Source organism: Dipodomys spectabilis, unplaced genomic scaffold (genome assembly GCF_019054845.1).
Source record: "Dipodomys spectabilis isolate Male_0828 unplaced genomic scaffold, ASM1905484v1 ptg000175l, whole genome shotgun sequence".
Taxonomy (NCBI): Eukaryota; Metazoa; Chordata; class Mammalia; order Rodentia; family Heteromyidae; genus Dipodomys; species Dipodomys spectabilis.
In genome coordinates, this window is record NW_024870852.1 from 18,785,450 (window position 1) to 18,807,500 (window position 22,051).

Sequence of the window (22,051 nt, forward strand, 5' to 3'; positions counted from 1 at the left end):
ATGGAGGGACATGCAGAAATGGAGATGCTGAGGACACTGAAGGGCCCTTCCACAGGGGAGGTTAGTGTGCACCTGGTGGCCAGAGACAGCTCAGGTTCTGGTCCTCACCTGTCCCCAACTGCCTTCATCCTTCCAGGTAGGTCAAGTAAGGTATCTTGAGGAATAGCATTTCTGTACCTGCTCAAGTGGAAGGGTGGAGGGGGAATTAACACTTTTAACTTTCCTACACCTGGCTTTTCTTCACCTGCCTACACATTGTGGCAGATTTGAGGCAGGGCCACTAGGTTCACCAGTGAGTGCCATGTCTCTATGTGTGTATCCACTCACAGCCACCTCGGCCACACTTGGCCTGCCCAGTAGGACCCTGGATGTGTCCTGCTTCTCCCGAGAGCCAATCCAGGTGGGCGCCCTGGAGCGAGGGTCTGGCAGCGAACCAGTGACAGCCACCGTTCTGCCACAGATGAATGCTGGACCAGGGCCCAACACTAGTACCAGCACATTACGGCTGCTGGAATGGACGGAGGCTTCGGCCACGCCCCCTGGGAGTGGCCTACGGGTCAGTGCCCATAGGGATTGGCTATTCACAGCTAAGGGGTAGGACCTAAGCTAGAAAAGCCTAGCTGTCAGAGATGCAGACTCCTGCGGTTGGTCAGTGCTGTGAATGCAAGCCTTTAGGGGCGTGGCTTAAGTTAAAGCACACTGATCTCCTGGAGGCGGAGCTTAGAGTGCCTTAGCTTGGGACTGGACAAGAAGGTGCTTGGGGGCGGGGCTTGGAGGGGGCGGAGCCAGGTCTGCAGGAGCTTGAGGTGGTGTTAGAGATTGGGAGACTGCACTGCTCCCAGGTGGTCTAGGGGTCGCCATCCTCAGACTCTCCCACGCCCCAGTTCCGGATAAGCGAGTACACGCCGCTGAAAATGGTGGGAGTGGAGCAACCACTGAACCCCGAGCGGCAGCAAGAGAGCTTGGCCGAATGCGAAGATGGCGGGGCCCCCACTAGAGGTGGTGATTCAGGCACCCAGCATCCTGGTAGGAGCCAGATCCCCGGGCCCTGAGCTGGGAGCACAGTGCAGGGTGGGCTAGGCCTCAGTTTCCCTGAGGACCCTGGGCTGGGGGTGGGGTTCATCATGGTCCTGATGGAGAAGGCTGGGTGGGGGTCTGACCAGCGCCAAGAAGGGACCATGGTGAGGCTGCTAAGTGGTGAGGACCCTGAGGCCCAGTTGGCCCCCACAGGGGACCCCCCTCAGGACCCTCCAGAAGAGCCCTCTCGGGACCCCACAGAGGATCACAGCACCTGTCGGTGCCAGGCGTGTGGGCCTCAGGGTACCTGTCCAGATCTTGGCTCTTCCAACAACGGTTGCCCTCAGCTGTTCCAGGAGCGGTAAGGGGGAGGGGAGGGGGGCACAGCCTTACTTGTCTGAATTCAGCCTTCAAAGCCCCATTCCTGCTCAGGCTTAGGAGGGGGGCAGGCTGGTGCATGGACTTTCCTACCCAGGATCGTTTTGAACCATGATTCTCAGATCTCAGCCTCCTGAGTAGCTAGGATGGCAGGTGCTGCTTTTGCTGAGGCAGCTTCTCCCTCAGGTCAGTCATTGTGGAGAACTCAGGCTGCACGGATGTATCTGATCTACTCAAACCTATGAAGAAGAGGAGGCACAGGGAATACCAGAGCCCATCAGAGGAGTCGGAGTCTTCCATGGTAAGAAGATGGCCTCCCTGGAGGGGGAAGGGGGAGACTATAGCCCATTCCTCAGCTCCCATTACCTGGTGAGTCCAAGACATGGGGCTAGATATCCATTATGACTCATCCTGAGTTTTAGATTCTATCTTGGGTCAAGTCCTGTCCTTGACTGAAAAATAAGTGAATGAATTGCTCTTGATTTTCTGGAGCTACCATCTCAACCTAGTGTCATTTGGCACAGTCCTATGAACTGGCTTCAGAATGGATGTGTGGGGGAGGTGGAAAACAGTTCCTGAAGTCCAGAACCAAGGCAAGGGGTTAGAAAACATAGAGCTCTAGTTGCAGAAGCAGGAATAGATAGAGCACAAAGCATCTACTGGGTAGGTAACGTCAACACAGAGAAGGTGTTTGTGTACTCAGTTTCCCCCCTGGGTATAAGAGTTTGTCAAGAGTGTGTAACTGAAAGAGGCGGGGAGGGGTTGGTGCTCACAGGAGCTTTTGCCAGGGTACCAACTTATCCACTGGTGCTATTACTAGTGGATGGCCTAGAAGGAATTCTACCTGTTTAGGGCAGAGCCTGGGAAAGAGTAGGATCAGAGGCTGGACCTCCACCTCAAATGCTGAGGACAGAAAGCTGAGAGCAGGCTTATCTTCTACAGGAGAAGCAAGAAGGAAAGGATGCAGAGAGACAAGCCACCACTACTACCACTCCAGAGAGCGAAGAATGGAGCAGCAGCCAGCCTGGTATGGTGACATGTGAGTGTGTGTGTGTGTGTGTGTGTGTGTGTGTGTGTGTGGAGATGGGAGGTCGGGGGAGAGGTCATGGTTGTGATACAATTTGATATATACATAGATGTTTACCTGTTAGTATATGTGAAAAAGAGAGACAGTGAGAAAGCATTGCTGTATTTCTTTATTCTTTGTTATTAAATTGTGAGTAGGCATCCTTGCCAGCAAAGTCTTGGCTTCAGTATCTGAAGATTTGAGCAGCATTTTTGGCAACACTGGCATTACTTTTCTTTGATGGTCTAGGCAAGCCCATGCTGGTCCTTGATTTGACCTTCCTATTTGGGTCCCTACTCTGGCCTTTTGTTTGTTGTTGTTGTTTGCCAGTTGTGAGGCTTGAACTCGCGGTCTGAATGCTGTCTCTGAGCTTTTTTGCTCCAGTCAAGCACTCTTAACACTTTAAGCCACAGCGCCACTTACAGTTTTCTGGTGGTTAATTGGAGATAAGAGTCTCATGGACTTTCCTGCCCAGGCTGGCTTTAAGCCCCAATCCTCAGACTTCAGCCTCCTGAGTAGCTAGGATCACAAGGCTGAGCCACCAGTGCACAACTTTATTCTGGATTTTTTGGGGAATGAAGGGAGGAGGTCAGCCATAGGGCTTGAACTCTGGGACTGGGCACTGTCCCTCAGCTCTTCAGCTCAAGGCAAGCACTCTACCACTTGAGCCACAACACCACTTGCAGTTTCTCTGGTCGTTAATTGGATATAAGAGTCTCATAGACTTTTCTGCTTGGGCTGGCTTTGAATCATGATCTTCAGATCTCCTGAGTAGCTAGGATTACAAGCATGAACCACCAGTGCCCAGCTATTCTGGCCTTTTGATTCTAAAAAATTTCAAAAAAGATCACATTCACAGTCAGCTCTATCCCTGAGGCCTTTTAGCTTACCACCTCAGTATTCCCAGGCCACAACTGTCAAGTAGAGTAAGTATCATTGATCATACTTGTAAAACAATTTGGTTAATGTCTTTCTCCCTCAAGACCTTAGACTCCATCAACACAGCTACTGAGTTGGTTTTATTAATCACTACATCCCAGCTGCTTAGCCTAGAGCTTGGTTTGGAGTAGTTTCTCAATTAATGTTTGTTCAAGTAGATGAATGGATGATTTGTATGTTGACAATTCCTCTTGGACTTCAGTTTGGTTGCATGAGTCACTGTGTTTCCCATCTCAGAGAGAACCACAAAGATGAGGTCAGTACTTAGATCATCATCCTGCCTCAATGGATCAATCACGGCCAGAGGAGCTGGGCTGTGTCCAAGGTTCTACTTTACCTTCCAACCTCTGCCCACCAGAGTTAATCAATCAGTGTGTGCTGGTCCTGGGGTTTGAACTCAGGGCCTGGGCACTGTCCCTGAGCTTTTTTGCTCAAGCTAGCACTCTACCGGTTGAACCATAGCTCTACTTTCAGTTTCTTGGTGGTTAATCAGAGATAAAAGTCTTATGGACTTTCCTGCCCATGCTTCGAACCATGATTCTCAGATCTCAGCCTCCTAAGTAGCTAGTTATGACACCATAAGCTATCAGTGCCTGGATCCAAATCAAATTTTGTCTCTGTCTTACCCAAGCAGTCACTCCTGAGTCCTAATACTTAGCCCTGTTTGGTTTACAGCTTCATAGACTAACACAGTGAGGAAAGAGATTGTGTCTTTCTGCTGTGACCCAACTACTGTCTTAATTTACAAAAACAAATGTATCCATCAGTGTTACTGTAGCTGGGCTATGTTAGCTAGTACAGTGTTATCTTTTTTTTTTTCAGTACTAGGAATTGAACCTAGGACTTCGTACATACCAGGCAATCACTCTACTACCAAACTACACTATCAGCCCAAAGTTATGCTACTCACTATCTCAATTATGAATGTTAGTGTGACATTGGTTTCTGTGTTTTCTCCCTCTATCTCTTTTCTTTCATTATTTAAGGAAACAAACTATGTTAGTAGGTAGAAATTTACATTGTGACTTAAGCTGTTTATCTGACACATCTAGAGTTGCTGGAGTGTTCTAATGGTTTAAGACTTCGTAATATGTAACTCATGTATAATTCAGACCTTCTCTCTCAAATAGCTCCTTCATCTTTTCAGCTACCCTTTTGGATGAAAAATCATTTTCTGACATGCTATGAAAAAGTCCTTACAACTTATTTATTGATAACTATTCTAATAATCTTAGCAGTTAGATGTCATTCACCACTGTCATATGGTATCTCATTCTGTCCACATCTAGATCAAGTGTCTGCAGTGGCATTCCCTAGGATCAACTCATCACTTGTCAGTCTTTTCAGATTCAGAGATTTCTGTCCTTACAGTGAGTTTTATATATTGTTCTCTTTCTTTCTTTCTTTCAGTTGTGGGGCTTGAAATCTGGGCTTGGGCGCTGTCCCTGCGTTCTTCAGCTCAAGGCGAGCGCTCTACCGCTTGAGCCACAGCGCCACTTCTGGTTTTCTGGTGCTTTGTTGGGGGATAAGAGTCTCACGGACTTTGCTGCCCGGGCTGGCTTTGAACCGTGATCCTCAGATCTCAGCCTCCTGAGTAGCTAGGATTACAGGGAGCTTTTTTGTTCAAGGCTAGTACTCTACCAGTTTGAACCACATCCCCAGATCCCGCTTTCTGGTGGTTAATTGGAGATAAGAGTCTCACAGACTTTCCTGCCCTGGATAATATCAAACTACAATCCTCAGATCTCAGCCTCTTGAGTAACAAGGATTACAGGTATAAGCCACCGATGCCTGGCTCTTTCCTAGCTTTTTAAATGTCCGTGCTTTATGTGTACATATTTATGTGACAGGAGTTATTGTGTTGCTGTTGTTGTTGTTATTGTCAGTTATAAGGCTTGAACTCACTCCTGAGTAGCTAGGATTACAGGCGTGAGTCACCAGCACCCAGGATAGAGACACTTCCTTAATTGAAGTCCCTAATCTGTTTACCACAAAATGTAGGCTATGTTCAAGACATAAAAAGGTCCATTTATGCTCCCCAGAAGCTGAAGACAAGCTGTCACTAGGTAAACAATGGTCATCACAGAGTTCCGCCTCTTCCGCTTGCTGTTTCCAGGAATACATCCTCAGGAAGCATACATTAAACACAAGTACCAGACTCTTGATTAAACTTTCAATGTTTTTCTCCTTTTAGTACCAAGAACTCATGCATGATAAACACATGTTAAGACCACTGAGCTACATCATTAGCCCACTTTACTGAAATTCATCTTAGGATGAATTTGCTAGCCAAGCTATGTAAGAGATAGGTCAATATAGAGACATATCTGCAGCACAGTTAAACCAACAAGAACAATGAGCATCCTGGTGATTGCTTGTAATTGGTGGTTCTTTGGCCTCCTGTTCTTCTCATTACATTTTCTGTAAACATACATTTCCCACTGTTGGGAAATGGTTGGATGTTCAGAGATCAAAATAAGCAAGATACAATATCAGCACATAGGAAGAGCTCACAGAGCCAGATATAGAAAAGGGAAGTTATAATGTAGTAGCACAAGTATTGTGCTTGAAATATATCAATGTGAAAGACTGTCAAAGAACACATTCTGCCTCACGGAGTCAAGGAAGGCTCATTAACTCCATCCACCCACCCACTTACTTACCTAACCATCAGTCCATCCATTTACCCACTCACTCACACATCTATTCAACCACCCAACCATCCATCCACCCACCCATCCATCCATCCCTCCATCCATCCACATATCCATTCTTCTAGTCAATTAGCAAACATTTGTTGGATATCTATTCTGTATAAACCTCTGAGCTAAGTGCTAGAGCCATATCCAGGTCTTGCAGGATGAGAAAAGAATAAGAATTGTAATGGTGGAGAGTCTAGTAGCAAGAAACGGAAGAAGTACAGCCTAAAATTCTTAGATCTGCTCTTGCTTCATTCCCTTTCTTCTGGAAGAGATAACTCTGGATAGGCTTTGGGAAAACATTGTAGGGGACATGATTATTCTGAAGGACAGTCTAGGTTTCACTAAGGACAGGTAACCCAAAAGGATGTCCTTTAGATTGGAGTGTTGGTATAAATCTCTAAGAAGTTTGCTGGCTCTGTTGAGCAGCTGATAGATGAAAGTCTTGCTTTGGCCCAGCTAGGTCAGGTTATTGGGACTTAAGATTTGGTACAGTGATGGGAATTTAGGCAGCTGCAGGAGAGATGCTTCTAACTGAGGAAAAACTATCTTTTTGAATCACAAACTCCTCCAAGTTCAAGTATAGCCCAAGCCCAAGCAGCAGTCACATAAACCAGAGCATGGCAGAGTTAGGTTCCAGGTCAGACAGACATAGGAAAGACCAGCAAGGACAAATAACATGAACCAAGCATTTTGGCTTTCATAAGGTTCTCAGACAGTGTCTTTTACAATACTCATAAACAGCCCTCTGTGATAGATGAAATGATCTTGTGTGTGTGTGTGTGAGAGAGAGAGAGAAAGAGAGGGGGGAGGGAGTGGGGGGAGAAGGAAGGGAGGGAGGGAACGTGTAAGGGCCATTCCTGGGACTTGAACTCAAAGTCTGGGTACTGTCCTGGGGTTTTTGACTCAAGGCTAGCAACCTACCACTTGAGCCACACAGCTGCACTCCCAGCTTTCTGGTAGTTAATTGAAGATAAGAGTTTCACAGACTTTCCCTGCCCCAGCTGGCTTTGAACCACAGTTCTCAGATTTCAGCGTACTGAGTAGCTAGGATTATAGTATGAGCCACTGGTGCCTAGCCTAATCATCTGCATTTTAGAGATAAAAAAACAAGGCTTATAAGTTTCCAGAAGCAGCTGGATATGAACTTATTCTTGTAAGTCAGTCTGTGGCCTGGCAGGAACCCCGCTGACCTGGTCAGCCTACCTTCCAGGTAATTGACTACTTCAGCTTCTTGGTGGGAGGCTAGGACTCCATCTACAGGAGAGATCACCTCCCCTGCCTAGAACCCTGGAACCTAGCTGGGGCTATAGGCCCTGACTATAGAAAGTGTGTGTGTGTGTGTGTGTGTGTGTGTGTGTGTGTGTGTGTGTGTGTGTGTGCACCTCTGTGTATATATGAGAGAGAGAGAACATGCTCGCACATGCTCATGTCTGGGAGAGGAGAACCTTCCCTTTATCTAGGAGTACACAAGGATGTAAGCACATATGTGTTTCTCTATGTATGCCTGTAAGTAATTTAGGGGAAGAAGTTAAAAGAGTTTCTTATTTCTGCATGTCCTCTCTCCTCCATTTCTCCCCCCTGTGTTTCATCTTTCCTTTATGAGCTGAAGCAACACTGTTTACTGAGTACTCTGGCTCAGGACTTGCTACTCCTTTTTGCCCTCAGTTACTCTTCAGAAGACAGGAACCTCTGTAGCTGGTCCGTGACTTTCATTGTGGTATAAACCAAAGGTTTCTGATGGTGGCCTGGAGATGGAGGTAGGGGAATGGACAGAACTTGTTGGCTTCATCTGAGACTAAGCCACCTCTGTGACTGGTGCCATCAAAGCCAAGAGAAAAACACAGGATGCATATGGTTTCCAACTGGTTTGCTTTGAAGGTTAACATAAGAGTTCAGTCAGGAGAAACCAAGGAAAGTCATGCATCAGGAGCAGCCCCGGAGTCATCCTGTCTGTTTCTTCTCTGCAGCCTCAGGTGAGAAGAAGGAGGGCTGGTCATGGGAGTCCTACTTGGAGGAGCAGAAGGCTATCACTGCCCCCATCAACCTCTTCCAGGACGTGAGTTGAACAATTTCCATCTATGAAGAGCTTGTCTTGTCTTCCTAGTCCAAAGACCACCACCAGACTCAAGCCTTCTGGTGTTCTCTGTCTGACTGGCAGAATGGACAGGGGAGAGGCTGTTAGGTGCCTGGGGGCACCATCAGGGGCTTCTGGGAGGTGAAGAAATGGGGAGATGACACCCAGACTCACCCAGTTCCTAGGCCTGCAGGTTTTTGATTCTGGTGCCTCTACTCAGCCACATTGCTGACCTTTCTGTGCACTGTGCCAGAGGGGGCTTTTGCGTCCAGATCTGCCTCTCAGCTCTTCTGTTCCTTTCTGGATCCCTGCGTGACAGATTCCACAGACAAATTGCCCCTTTAGGAACACCAAGCGGGTGGGGCCTAAAGGCAGCTCCTTCACCCCAAGCTCGCCAGGCAAGGATAAGGCTGGATGGAAGCTGGGTCCTCTCCACTCTGTGCGTTGACAGTCCCAGGCGGTCACTCACAACAAGAATGGCTTCAAACTGGGCATGAAGCTGGAAGGCATTGACCCTCAACACCCATCCATGTACTTCATCCTCACGGTGGCCGAGGTGAGGAGAGGCTGGCTAATACCCATCTGGTGATGTCACTCAGTGTAGCCTAGGAACATGGTGCCCAGTCTTACAGGGGATAAAGTTGCAATGCAGAGGAAACTAAAAGAGTTCAAGCCAGATGAAATACTACAGGGCCGTAGGCCATTGTATGGTGCAGTGCAGTCCAACCTGAGGAGCTTGAGGCCAGATTCCCCAGGGGGAGTCAAATGGGTCCTTGTCCGTAAGAACTTGCAGGTTCTATGACAGTGACATGCCATGGGGTGCCAGAGGGAAGCTCTTCATTTTTTGTTGTTGTTGTTGTTGTCAGTCTTGAGGTCTCTGGGCCTGGGAGCTGTTCCTTAGCTCTTCAGCTCAAGGCTAGCGCTCTACCACTTGAGTCACAGCAACATTTCCAACTTTTTCTGTTTATGTGGTGCTGGGGAATCGAACCCAGGGCCTCATGCATGCGAGGCAAGTACTCTACCACTGAGCCACTTTCCCAGCCCCGAAGCTCTTCGTTTGGCCTGAGGAGGCAGGAACAGCATAGAGGAAGGACCTCCCTTGCCTGGCCCTGAGAAAGGAGCTGTGCGACTGCACAGGAGCTCCAGGCGCAGTGAGGATTGGGGTGTGGCACGTGGTATGAAGTGCCAGAATCTGAGTTCAATGGCCACTGCCATAAAGAAGAGAAGCACCAAGCTGCAAAGTGGTCAGAGGTTCTGAATTTAGCCATAAATTAACACTAGAGAGCTTAACTGAACCAAACAATGGAGCTCACCTGGAGTAGGCCCCCACCATGCTCTAGCCATGAGCTGAGAGGGCCCATCGCGGGGTGTCCAAGTGAGAGGAGGTAGCAGAAGGAAAGGCCATCAAGGGCCCTGAGCAGCCTCAAGCCTGTGACCCCTTCCAAGTCCCATCTGGGGCACAGGAGGGCAGGAAGCCAAAGAGTCAATCTGTCCTGTACCCAGCACTTGGGCTCATGAGGACATGAACTGGCCTTGCTGAAGGCTGAGTGAGAAGCTTGGGGCAGAGTCCAAGATGGGAAGGGGGAAGGAGAGAAGAGGGAGTGAGAGAAGAGAAGAGAAGAGAGGGGATGGGAAAAGGAGAGGAGAGGAGAGGAGAAGAGAGGGGAGGGGAAGAGAGGAGAGGAAAGGGAAGGGGAGGGGCTGGGAGTGAGGCTTCGTGGTAGAGCACTTGCCTAGCATGCATGAGGCCCTGAGTTGGATTCCTCAGCACCACATAAGAAAACTGAAGGAAATAAAAATTTAAAAAAGAGTGAGAGAAGCCAGGCGCCAGTGGCTCACACTTGTAATCCTAGCTACTTAGGAGGCTGAGATCTGAGGATCACAGTTCAAAGCCAGCTGGGGTAGGAAAGTCTGTGAGACTCTTATCTCCATAAACCACTAGAAAACCAGAAGTGGTGCTGTGGCTCGAGCGGTAGAGCACTGATCTTGAGCTGAAGAGCTGAGGGATAGCACCCAGGCCCAGAGTTCAAGCCCCACAACCGACCAAAAAAAAAAAAAAAAGAGAGAGCGAGAGAGCCAGCCCCGGTGGCTCACACCTATAATACTAGCTACTCAGGAGGCTGAGATCTGAGGATCATGATTGCAAGCTTGTTAGACTCTTATCTCCAATAAACCACTCAGAAAACTGGAAGTGGCACTGTGGCTCAAGTGGTAGAGCACTAGCCTTAAGCTGAAGAGCTCAGGGATAGCGCCCAGGCCCAGAGTTCAAGCCCCACAACAGACAAAAGAGAGAGAGAGAAGAGGGGAGCTGAGGGAAGGAGGTGGGAAGAGATGTGGGTTTGGGAACCTGTCAGCATCAGAACCCCGAGACCACAGGCTGGGCTAGGAGAGGTCATGGTCAGGGGCTGAGTCACCTGCTGGCACTGGAGTCTCTGTGATCCCTTCACGGGGCCAGGTTTGTGGATACCGCCTCCGACTACATTTCGATGGGTATTCTGAGTGCCATGACTTCTGGGTCAATGCCAACTCCCCTGACATTCATCCTGCTGGCTGGTTTGAGAAGACAGGGCACAAGCTGCAACCTCCCAAAGGTAAGGCCTGCCCAGGTTGGGCCTGGGAGGCAGTGAGTTCCATAGATCCTCTCTTCTCCCCTATCAGTCCTCCCTTCCAGCTCCCATGATTGCCAACCCCGCCAGCATCTCCATCATGTTCTCATATGACTACCCCGGAGCCAAGGCAGAAGCCCTTTAAGTGCTCAGGGGTTTCCTGAGGGTTGTGGGAGTCCTCAGGCCCACCCGATTCTGCTGCTTCACTGTGGGGGTCCCCTCAGCACAGCCTAGCCTCTGCACGGCGCTCTGTCATTCCCCCCCGAGGGGCCTAGGTTACAAGGAGGAAGAGTTCAGCTGGAGCCAGTACCTGCGCAGCACAAGAGCTCAGGCGGCCCCCAAGCACCTGTTTGTGAGCCAGAGCCATGTGAGTGCCCCTGAGCGGGAGTGGACATCACCCTCCAGCTGCCCGGGCCACAGTCACCACAGCAAGCCCAGGGAATCTGACTCATCAGAAAAGAGCTCATCTTCTGGTGATCTCAGCTTTCTGGTCTCTCCTGTCAGATGCAAGCCTCGCAGCTGAACAGGGCCAAGGGTCAGGGATCAAAGAGGGGAGGGCAGGGGCTGGTTAGAGGTTTTCCCCAGTTCCTTCTGTCCACCCTGTCCTATCTCATTTTCTGTTGCTATGACAAAAATATTCAAGACTAGTTAATGTGTAAACAAAAGAGGTTTGTGTAGCTCGTGGTTCTAGAGGCTGATGGCACTTCAGTGGTGGGAATGCCTACGGAAGAGATCAGAGATCCAAAGGGTGAGTTTGGAAGTCAGGGGACTTGGGGACTCTTGGCTTTTATTGATTCATTTTTCAAATAAGGATTCACTCTCAAGGGAACTAACCAAGGTTCTTCAAGAACTATACTAGTAGTTCAACCTAATTCTCTCCTGCTAGACACCACCTCTCAACACCATCTCGCTGGGCACCAGCCATTGGGAAACATACTCAAACCATAGCCTTTCCCTATGGCAGGATTGTCCATCCAGGCCTAGGAGCCCCAGGCCCACTGCCTCGGTCTGTGCACTCACATGTCACTAGTTCTTTGCATTCTTCAGTCTTTTGGTGTAAGGTCAAAGGCTATTCCACAAACTTCTTTTCTGCTAACATTGAGGTTCTCGTTCATTCCTAACAGCCTTTTAATGTCTTCAAAGGCAGCTGGCATCTTTCACAGCTAAAGTATCTCATGTAATCCCAAGCAAAGGATCCAAAATACATAAGGAGTTCTTATTGAAAATATTCGTATTGGAGGTATAGCTCAGTGATAGTGTCTGTTCAACATGCATGAGCTCTGTATTGAATCTTCATCATCACACACATGTATGCATGCATGCTCTCTCTCTCTCTCTCTCTCTCTCTTTCTCAACACACACACACACACACACACACACACACACACACACACACACACACAGTTAACATAATGAAGGTTCAAGGTCCCTTTGTGCCACCATTCAGAGATCAGGCAGAGTTATTCTTCTACCCTAGTCCAACCCTAGAGCCCATTCTTTTTTTTTTTTGGTGGGACTTGAATTCTGGGCCTGGACGCTGTTCCTGAGCTCTTCAGCTCAAAGCAAGCACTCTACCACTTGAGCCACAGCACCACTTGCAGTTTTCTGGTAGATTGGAGATAAGAGTCTCTTGGACTTTCCTGCCCAGGCTTTGAGCCATGATCCTCAGATCTCAGCCTCCTGAGTAGCTAGGATTACAGGTGTGAGCCACCTGTACCTGGCATTAGAGCCCATTCTTGCAAGTTCACAGGTGACTGGCAAGGTCCCTCCTGTTTCTGTGACAGGCAGCACAGACTTTTAAGTTGAACTATTATATGTGTGTGTGTGTGTGTGTGTGTGTGTGTGTGTGTGTGCTGGTACTAGGGACTGAACTCAAGGCCTGGATGTTGTCCCTTAGCTTTTTTGTTCAAGGTTGGTACTCTACCACTTGAGTCACAGCTCTACTTCCAGTTTTTTCTGGTTAGTTGGAGATAAAATTCTCATGGACTTTCCTGCCCAAGCTTGCTTCAAGCATAATCCTCAGATCTCAGCCTCTTGAATAGCTAGGATTACAAGTGTAAGCTACTGGCACCCAGCTATTTTAATCTCTCTCTGTGTTTCTCTCTCTCTCTCTGTCTCTCTCTTTGTCTCTGTCTCTCTCTTTCTTTTCTGCTGATACTGGGGCTTGAACTCAAGGCCTGGGCAATGTCCTTTAGTTTTTTCACTCAAAGCCAGACTTTTATCACTAGAGCCACAGCTCTATCTCTCCATCTTCTTGCGGATTAATTAAAGATAGGAGTCTTATGGATTTATCTTCCCAGACTGATTTTGAACTGTGAACCTCAGATCTCAGCTTCCTGAGTAGCTAGGCTTACAGGTGTGAGCTACTGTCACCTAGCCAGGATTTAAATCTTGACCCTGCCATTGACTAGCATTGTGTTCTGGGTCAAACTATGAGCACAATAATATTTATCCTAGAGAATCATGATAAACATGTAGGGAGATGATGCCTTTTGGAGTATGGTGGAAGCCTTCTGCCTGGAATATGGCAGATGCCCAGTTACTACTCATTCCCTCTCCTACTTCCTTTAAGTAAAGAACTTGTCAGTGTTCCCTTCCCCACTGCCTGTCTCAGGCCAAGCCAAGCCAAACCAGGCTTGTTCCAGTATGGGGACTTGTCCTCAGCCTGCCATTCCTTGGATGAGAGCAACAGGAGTCCCACGTAGCTTAGACTTGGCTGATAATTCTGCCCCGGAAGAACCCCTATTTGTAGCCTATTTGTCCCTTTCTTGCTCCTTCTTCACTCCCCAGGCAGGCCTCCTAGATAACTTGCTCCTACATTCAGCAGTGGGCTCTGGGCTAGCTCTGGCTAGCTCTGGCCCTGGCCGTGGCCGCCCTCTTCTTACCCCCAGAGTCCCCCACCCCTGGGCTTCCAGGTGGGCATGAAGCTGGAGGCTGTTGACCGCATGAACCCATCACTCGTCTGCGTGGCCAGTGTGACTGACGTGGTGGACAGCCGCTTCCTGGTGCACTTTGACAACTGGGACGATACTTATGACTACTGGTAGTGGGGGGACCTAGACTTGATCTGCAGGGGGAGGGGGGTGGCAAGGGCATGACCCCTCTCATAGCTTAGATAACAGCAGACCCCAACCAGTCCACTCCTGGCATTCAGATCCCACTCTGGCTGGGGCTAACAGCCTGTCCTGTGGAGTGAGCTGTGTCATAAGACACACAGCTCAGCAATACATGCTTCACCACAGCTCTCCCGTAGATACTACGAATAATATGGCAGTTTTGTGCCCCTTGTCAGCTACCTGAAACTATACTGTGTGGCTGAAGACCCCAGCCCTCCGTGTTTCTCTTGGACAGTGACCGATGATGTGTTCTTGGGTTTCAGGTGTGATCCCAGTAGTCCCTACATCCACCCAGTGGGCTGGTGCCAGAAGCAAGGAAAGCCCCTCACCCCTCCACAAGGTGAGCCTGAAGCCCACCTCCCCGCTCCCCTGCCCTTCACCAGCACCTCAGTAGTGGCCTCTTTAGGGTCAGAATAAGGAGACAGATAGGGCCTGGGGCCTCAGCTTCTTGGCCAAGTTGTTGAGAATCCTGTGTGTGTGTGTGTGTGTGAGAGAGAGAGAGAGAGACAGACAGACAGACAGACAGACAGGAAGAGAGAGAGAAAGGGAGGGAGGGAGGAAGGGAGATAGATGGTCCTCAGGCTTGAACTCGGCCTGGGTGCTGTTCTTCAGTTGTTTGGGGATTTTTGTTTGTTTGTTTTGTGGTTGTTTTTGGTTTTTTTCTCAAGGCTAGCTCTACCACTTTAGCCACAGTTCTACTGCTTGCTCTTTGGTAATTAAATTAGAAATAAGAGTTGCATGGACTACCTAGACTGACTTTGAAACATGATCCTCAGATCTCAGCCTCCTGAGTAGCTAGGGTTACAGGCATGAACCGCTAGCACCCCACCCTTTTATTTTTTATTTTGATTTTTATTATTTATTTATTTATTTTGGTTGGTCGTGGGGGCTGAACTGTGGGCCTGGGTGCTGTCCCTCAACTCTTCAGCTCAAGGCTAGTGCTCTACCACTTGAGCCACAGCACCACTTCTGGCTTTTTTCTGCTTATGTAGGGCTGAGGAATCGAACCCAGGGTCTCATGCATGCAAAGCAAGCACTCTACCACTAAGCAACTTCCCAGCCCTTATTTTATTTTATTTTTTTTGGAGTATACTATCAAACCCTGACTCTGGTTAGACTTAATGGATAAAACTTAGGTGACCTACCTCAGCAGACATAGGGTCCAAAGCAAAGTAAGTGAAGCCTTCCTCCCGGGAGGGTCTCTGGACCCCGTACAATAACGGTTGAGATGGGACTGAAAGGGAACAGAGGGTTACAGGTGATGTAAACTGTGGTTCCCAGACATCCCTGTGAGCTCTTAGGGCACGGCACGCTTTGGTTCTCACCAGGACCCATTCCCTCAGTAGGGTCTTTGCTCCTTCCATGTTTGTAAAACCTGTCTGGGGGCAAAGAACTTCCCTAGTCACCTGGGTGGCTAGACATTCCTCTCCCCTCTTCTCTAGACTACCCAGACCCGGATAGCTTCTGCTGGGAGAAATATCTAGAAGAAACTGGGACCTCCGCTGTGCCCACCTGGGCCTTCAAAATGGTGAGCGTGAGCTGGGAGAGCGGTGGAGCTCTCAGCCAGCCAGGATGGGGTTCTTGCTCCTCCCCTCCCCCACCTCGGTGGTTGGGTTATACATTTCCTGGGCGTAGCATGTGGACCCCCTTCTCAGCTCTCCTGATCTGGGCCTTGGCTTGAAAGCAGCTGTCCTCTTGCAGCGACCCCCTCACAATTTCCTGGTCAACATGAAGCTGGAGGCCGTGGACCGCAGGAACCCATCCCTGATTCGGGTGGCCAGTGTAGAAGATGTGGAGGACCATCGGATAAAGGTGGTTCTGGGACCCTGGGAAACAGACAAGTCATTTGGACAGAAAGTCTATAGACTGATAAAAGGTCAAGTGTATGGCATGAGACATTCTCTCTTCATTGGTGCTCTTTTTGCTTGTCTTCTCTGAGACTTAATCTTGCTATCTGTAAGATGGGCCTAGTAAGTCTTAATCTTACCCAGAAATTGATTAGAGTTGCTAGTAATTTATAAACTGAAGCCCTTGGAAAAGTGGGCCAAGACCAATGATAGTGGAATTAGCCTTTGGGTTTTTCCAATCCAGGACCTTGATTGTCACAGGTCCAAGGGATGGGGAGAGGCTTCTGCAGCCTAGAGGGCCTCCCAGCTGAGCTGGGCTGTGAGAGACATGGCTAACCTTCAAGGATCTTTCTTCTTCAGCTCCACTTTGATGGCTGGAATCACAACTATGACTTCTGGATCGATGCTGACCATCCAGACATCCATCCTGCAGGCTGGTGCTCCAAGACAGGACATCCTCTGGAGCCTCCTCTCCGTGGGTACCCCCAGGATGCTAGCTTTTCCCCTCCCACCAACCCCTGACAACTCTTCCTTCCTGTATCCTGGTATACCCACAGTGAGCTCCAGAATCTGGATTTCCCTGCTCCGGACTACCTGCTACAATAAGCCAAGAAATAGGCCCAGAGACGGAGGGTATGGCTGCAGGTTGCAGTCTTATTTCCCCTAGTCAAGCAGATGTCCTGTGGCAGGACTGGTGGCCCAACCTGGCTCAGGTCCTTGAGAACTAGTTCTTACTACAGCTGACCTTCTGCATTCTGGAGGTCATGTTCTGGCCTCTAGGACCCTATGCCAACTTCTCTCCCTGCCCTTCCAGGACCCAGAGATCCCAGCTCTGCTTCTCCTGGGGACTGCTCCCCCCTAAGCTACAGGAGCCTGCCGCACACCAGAACCTCCAAATATAACTTTCACCAGCGGTGAGTGCAGGCCTCCTGTTCAGAGAACTTCAGGCATGGTTCAAGGATGGCCCCCACAGTTCACTAAAGGGGGCCTGAGTTGGAGAGGGCTCTGTGGGGACAAATGGAGCCCACCTGGGCCTTCAAGGTGGTTGGTGAGTTGTGATGCTCCCTTGAGAGCTGAGTTCATGCCACGTACTTGATCTTCTTCCCCAGAAAGTGTCCCACTCCTGGCTGTGATGGTTCTGGTCATGTCACGGGCAAGTTCACGGCTCACCATTGCCTCTCGGGCTGCCCACTGGCTGAGAGGAACCAGAGCCGGCTGAAAGCAGACCTGTCTGACTCAGAGGCTTCGGCCCGGAAGAGGAACCTCCCAAGCTTGTCCCCTAGGAAGAAGCCTCGCCACCATGGCAGGTGCGGAGCCCAGGGAATCGGGGCCTGGGCGTTCTGGGTGCGGGACCTCATGTCGTCTCGAGCCAGCCGCTGATCCCCTGCTACAGGCCTGGTTTCTGCTCTAGGATTGGACGTCCTCCAAAGTATCGCAAGATTCCACAGGAAGATTTTCAGAGTAAGTGTGGGTCCTCTCCCCATCCTCCGCTCCCCGAGTTTGCACAGAGCACACAGGATTGGTGTTTATAAAACCTAGTGGTTGTGTGCTTGTATGGTCTGTTTTTGGGATAGGAGCATCTCTGGTGTCTCATTGTATATTCAAACTTCCTGAGCCTCAGCATCCCTCACTTGTCAAATGCAGATGATGATAGTTCTTACCTCATGTATGATGGGAGGTCTAAGTGGGACAGTCTAAGTGCCCAGCATACTACCTGTAGGTAGAGTTACTGCTGGGTCTCTCACCTGACTCCCTTTTGCTGCTGCTTCATACTGTTTTTTTCTTGGCGGGGATAGAAGGCTCTTCCTGCAGCCTCAGACCTGCGTGATGAGGTCTTGGCCAATCTCTAGGTCCTCTGATGAGGGATTCGGAAGATCAGATGGTAATGGACCCCACTTCTGCCCACCATTGTATCCCATTGCAGGATAGAAATCTGACCTCCAGAGGGCGCCCCCTAACCAACTGTTGTGTAGAGTTCTTAGGAAGTCCATCTTTCTAGAAAGCTGAGACTTTGTTCAAAGAGGGGCAGAGGGACTCACAAAGGCACAGAAGCACTTCGAGGACAGAGTGACCTCTGCAGGGTTTTCCCCTGCTGTGGCAGAGGGCCTCTGGCCCAGAAGGGACATTGGTTACCACTGACCCTTCTGGAGGAGAGGCCTCACACACCTTCTCTATACAGGCTCAAGGTGTGCTGGTGACTGTCCCATGGGGAGTGCCCGGCTGACCATTGTTGAGACCCCAAGAGGGTTGGTTGTTTGAAAGCATTATTGGAGCCGTTTTAAAACACCATGACTGTCTGTGAGAGCCTGGCTGTGGGCCTCCTGGCCTTCTCCAAGGTGTGAAGAGTTCCAACCTCAGTGTGCCGGAAGCCAGAGCGCGGCCAGGCGGAGGAAGTGAGAGTAGATCTTAGGGGATTTCTGGATGTGCCCCATTGGGTCAGGAGAGGAGGGGATGGTTAGGAGAAACAGCAACTTGTTAATGATTAGGAAGGGGTGAGGGTGGGGGTGGAGGGGGCAGTGCTTGAGTTTGCACTGGCCAGCAGGGAAGAGGGTCACAGAAGCCCATTAGTGGGGCCTGGCACAGGACCCTCAGGCTTCGGGCAGAGGAACAAGAGTCGTGAGAAGCTGAGGCTTAGAGAGAGGCTGGCACAGTGAGATGAGCAGGGAGGCCACAGAGGAGAGGGAACCACAGAGGTTCAACATTTGTGAGTGTCAGGAATTAGCAGGGAAGAACAGCTCTCAGGGCCAGAGGTGTGCCTCCGGTGGTAGAGAGCCTGCCTAGCAAGTGCAAGGATCTGAGTTCAAACCCCAGGACAGCTGAGGCTAGAACAGCCAAGTTGAGTAAGGCCCTGGGGCTGGGCGGGGGTGTGGGGGGGGGTGCCAGGCCTGCCAAAGAAGAGGCCAGGCAGAGCAGCGTTGTTCACCAGATCCACAGGGCCAGGATTCCCCAGCAGAGCAGGAAGTGAAGCTGGGGAGCCAGTCAGGGCTCTGGGGCCAGCTCTGAGAAAGCTGATCAGGACCCAAAGGCCTTTAGGAAAGAAAGGGCAAACGGAACGCACCCCTGGCATAAGAGCCAAGGGTGTTGGGGGAGGGGTGGTGGTAGTCAGGGACCAAGCTTTTGGCAGGCATCTTGAGAGCAGCTCTGAGACCATCTTTCAGAGCTAGAGGCAGGGAGGCTACATCCCAGACTAACGGGTCCAGAGTCACCCAGCCAGTCAGAGCATTTGTAAGTGAGCAGCCCCCTTGACCAGAGCAAGAGCCTCTGGTCACCCTCTTGACTCCACAGGCCCTCTGAAGGGGCCCTTGGCCTGCCACCTGAGCCCGCCAGCCCCGCAGATGGCTTGGTTGTGAGTGGTCTTTGACACTGGCCCTCCAGCCTCCTCCTCTGCCTCACAGCCCTCCCTCCTGATGTCCTGCACCAGTCCTTTTTCCTGTCGGCCCTGTCGACCCACCCTGACCGCTCGCTCTCCATGTGCTGGGAGCAGCACTGCAAGCTCCTGCCAGGAGTGGCAGGCATCTCGGCCTCCACGGTCTCCAAGTGGACCATCGAGGAGGTGAGACACCCCCCCACACACACTCCTCGGCCGCCTCCTCTCCCTTTTTGCCCTGCATCTTCCTCTCACCACACCTGGTGGGGCAAGTCCCTGGGCAGGCGGACCCTCATGCCACTCCTGACTGCCCCTCCTGCTCATCCATCCTGTCCACAGTCCCTCTAGCTACCCGGTGTGGCCGGCGGAGCCACTATCCCACATGGCCACACAAGGTAGATGGGCGGGATAGATATCTAGCAGAAGACTTGGGCTTTGTCCCTAGATTTCAGGAGTAAGGGGCCTCCACACACACACACACACACACACACACACACACACACCAGCATTGAGACACAGGGATCCTCTGGGGCTGATGAGAACAAGCAACGCTGACCCAGCTGTGCAGTTCCAAGGCTACAAAGGCCAGCCCTTCTTCTGCGGGTTTAGTCCGTATCCTGGTCAACACAGCTTCTCTGCTTTCCAAGGTCTTTGGCTTCGTTCAGACCCTGACAGGTTGTGAGGACCAAGCACGCCTCTTCAAAGATGAGGTAAGGTGCAAGTGTAGATGGGGACAGAGACAAGGTCACTGTGTCATTGAGGCAGCAGGAAGCAGGTGCCCTCACCAGCACTCCCCTGACCAGAAGATTGAACCCAGGGCTTCATGCATGCTAAGGGGGTCTCTGTTACCTACACAGCCAAGACTAGTCATAGGGACCCCCATGTCTGGGAAGAACTTGGTATGGACTATGGACCAGCTAGGGATCACCACCTGTTCACATCACCTCCAGGAGGGAAAACACAGACTAGAAACAGGATTCTATTTGCTCTCTGCTCTCTGCCCAGTCTAGTTTTCAAACTTAGCTTCACCAGTGGCATTGAGTTGAAAGATTTAGGGATTTGGGGGACTGGAGATGGAACCCAAAGCTTCACACAGGTGAAGCAGAACACAGAGTATTTTGAATGACACAGGTGTTAGTGTTTACTGCAAGGGTCCTTACACAGACTAAAATCGAGGTCCAAGAGATTAGCAAAGATGAGAAGCAGTGAGTTATAGGTGAAAGAATGGCAGCTCTGGAGACAGTCTATATGAGTCCCAGCCCTGCCAATTTAATTATTTACCTCTGAGCCTGCATCTTTATATAATGGAGACAGAGTGAAGTGTCGACAGGGCAGGGCCATGATGAGTGTTCCAAATGAGGACTGAGTCATCCACCAGGACATCTAGTATAATTAGACGTGATATCACTGGTGTGTGTACATGTATAGCAATATTATAGCGTCCTACGTTCATCCTGTCACTATACCAGAAAGCCTGACTGGGGGAGGGAGAGGCTCTGTAAGTATTCTGTGACTTTTAGTGCATAGTTACTCTCGCAAATAAAGAGCTTTCTCAGAACTGTCTTAATTTGTAGTTTGAAACGAGGAAAGATCTTTGAGTTCTTGTTAAGTCCCCCCCCAAAGAATATATGCATCCTTCCTGTGCATCCCCCCTCCCAAGGAACGTGTGCTCTGCTGCGCAAGCTGTCAAGCCTGGAATGGACAGATCCTCCTCCTCCAGGCCTAGCACAGCTTGCCTCTTCCCCATTCCGAGGGTTCCCCTTGCTCCTTGCCTGTCAATCTCACTTGGATGCATGTGCCGACCCCCCCCCCCCCCAGATGCTCTCCTGTTCCCAGTGAGTTTTGACCAACATGGAGCACACTGAACAGCTTCTGACCTGCACAGGTTGTTGTTTTAGGTTTTTGTTTCCTTTGGTTCTTGTGATTATTATTTACTTTGGTCAAAGGGCTTAAACTCAGGACCTTGTGCATGCTGAGCCCATGCTTTACCAGTTGAGCTCTACCCCTGATCCCCAGATGTTGTGTTTTTTTTAAAGTATCTTTAAATAGCTGTACAAAGGGATTTCAATTCAGCAAATCAGTTTGTAAACACAGTGCATCTTGATCAATGTCACCCCTTGTGCCTAGATGGGTTGTTGTTGGTGGTAGTGGTGGTAGTTTGCCAGTCCTAGAGCTTGAACTCAGGGCCTAGCATTGTCCCTGATCTTCTTCTGCTCAAGACTAGCCTTCTTCCACTTGAGCCACAGTGTCACTTCTAGCTTTTTCTGTTTATGTGGTACTAATAAATCTAACCCAGGACTTCATGCATGCTAGGCAAGCACTGTACCACTAAGCCACATTACCAGCCAGCTCTGGCTGTTTCTGAATTCGTATATATGGAATCAGACAGCATATGTGCCTTTAGCTACCTGCAGTGGTTTTGAGGTCTTCATGTGTTTCCGCTTGTACTTGTAGCTTGTGATTACTAAGACTGCACCAGATTATGAATATGCACAAGTGCTCCTGTTCATGGACTTGTAAATGTTCTCCTTTCCCCAAGGCTGTAGCCTGCTTAGCCCCCCTCTCCCATGCTCTCTAGCTCCACAACTAGCTTTTTCCATCCTGCCTCTTCCCTAGGATATAAGCCCTAAACAATTAGCAGCATTTCACACAGTTACTTCACAATAGCTGCTGGTTTGGAATGAAACAATTTGAAGTAAATTACAGACATCAAGATATTGCACCCCTGAATACCCTAGTTCTTATCTCTGAAACCAAACGTTTTCTCTGCATAATGACAATACGATGGCTCTCGCCCTGACAAATCAAAAGGACCTCCTGGCAATCATTCCATATCCAGGTTTATTTCAATTTCCCCAGTTGCCACATTTTGAGCCAGGATCCAAGTAAGTCCCTCATAATGGATTTTGGTTGTTACATCTCGTAAAATACTTTCTTTC

The 22,051-nt window shown here is 49.8% G+C and overlaps 1 protein-coding gene across 1 annotated transcript in view; it reads left to right on the forward strand.

Annotated features, from left to right (window-relative positions):
• Positions 1-22,051, forward strand: part of L3mbtl1 (L3MBTL histone methyl-lysine binding protein 1) — a 23,564-nt gene continuing 1,513 nt past the window's right edge. The window contains exons 1-20 of the mRNA XM_042694605.1: positions 1-136; positions 330-556; positions 885-1,026; positions 1,231-1,378; positions 1,582-1,696; positions 2,338-2,422; positions 8,070-8,158; positions 8,628-8,732; positions 10,632-10,767; positions 11,058-11,149; positions 13,674-13,825; positions 14,162-14,238; positions 15,341-15,426; positions 15,600-15,710; positions 16,106-16,220; positions 16,560-16,659; positions 16,855-17,052; positions 17,157-17,206; positions 19,141-19,298; positions 19,760-19,822. Of these exons, the coding sequence (XP_042550539.1) occupies positions 1-136; positions 330-556; positions 885-1,026; positions 1,231-1,378; positions 1,582-1,696; positions 2,338-2,422; positions 8,070-8,158; positions 8,628-8,732; positions 10,632-10,767; positions 11,058-11,149; positions 13,674-13,825; positions 14,162-14,238; positions 15,341-15,426; positions 15,600-15,710; positions 16,106-16,220; positions 16,560-16,659; positions 16,855-17,052; positions 17,157-17,206; positions 19,141-19,298; positions 19,760-19,822 (2,385 nt within the window). The remainder of the gene's footprint in view (positions 137-329; positions 557-884; positions 1,027-1,230; positions 1,379-1,581; positions 1,697-2,337; positions 2,423-8,069; positions 8,159-8,627; positions 8,733-10,631; positions 10,768-11,057; positions 11,150-13,673; positions 13,826-14,161; positions 14,239-15,340; positions 15,427-15,599; positions 15,711-16,105; positions 16,221-16,559; positions 16,660-16,854; positions 17,053-17,156; positions 17,207-19,140; positions 19,299-19,759; positions 19,823-22,051) is intronic.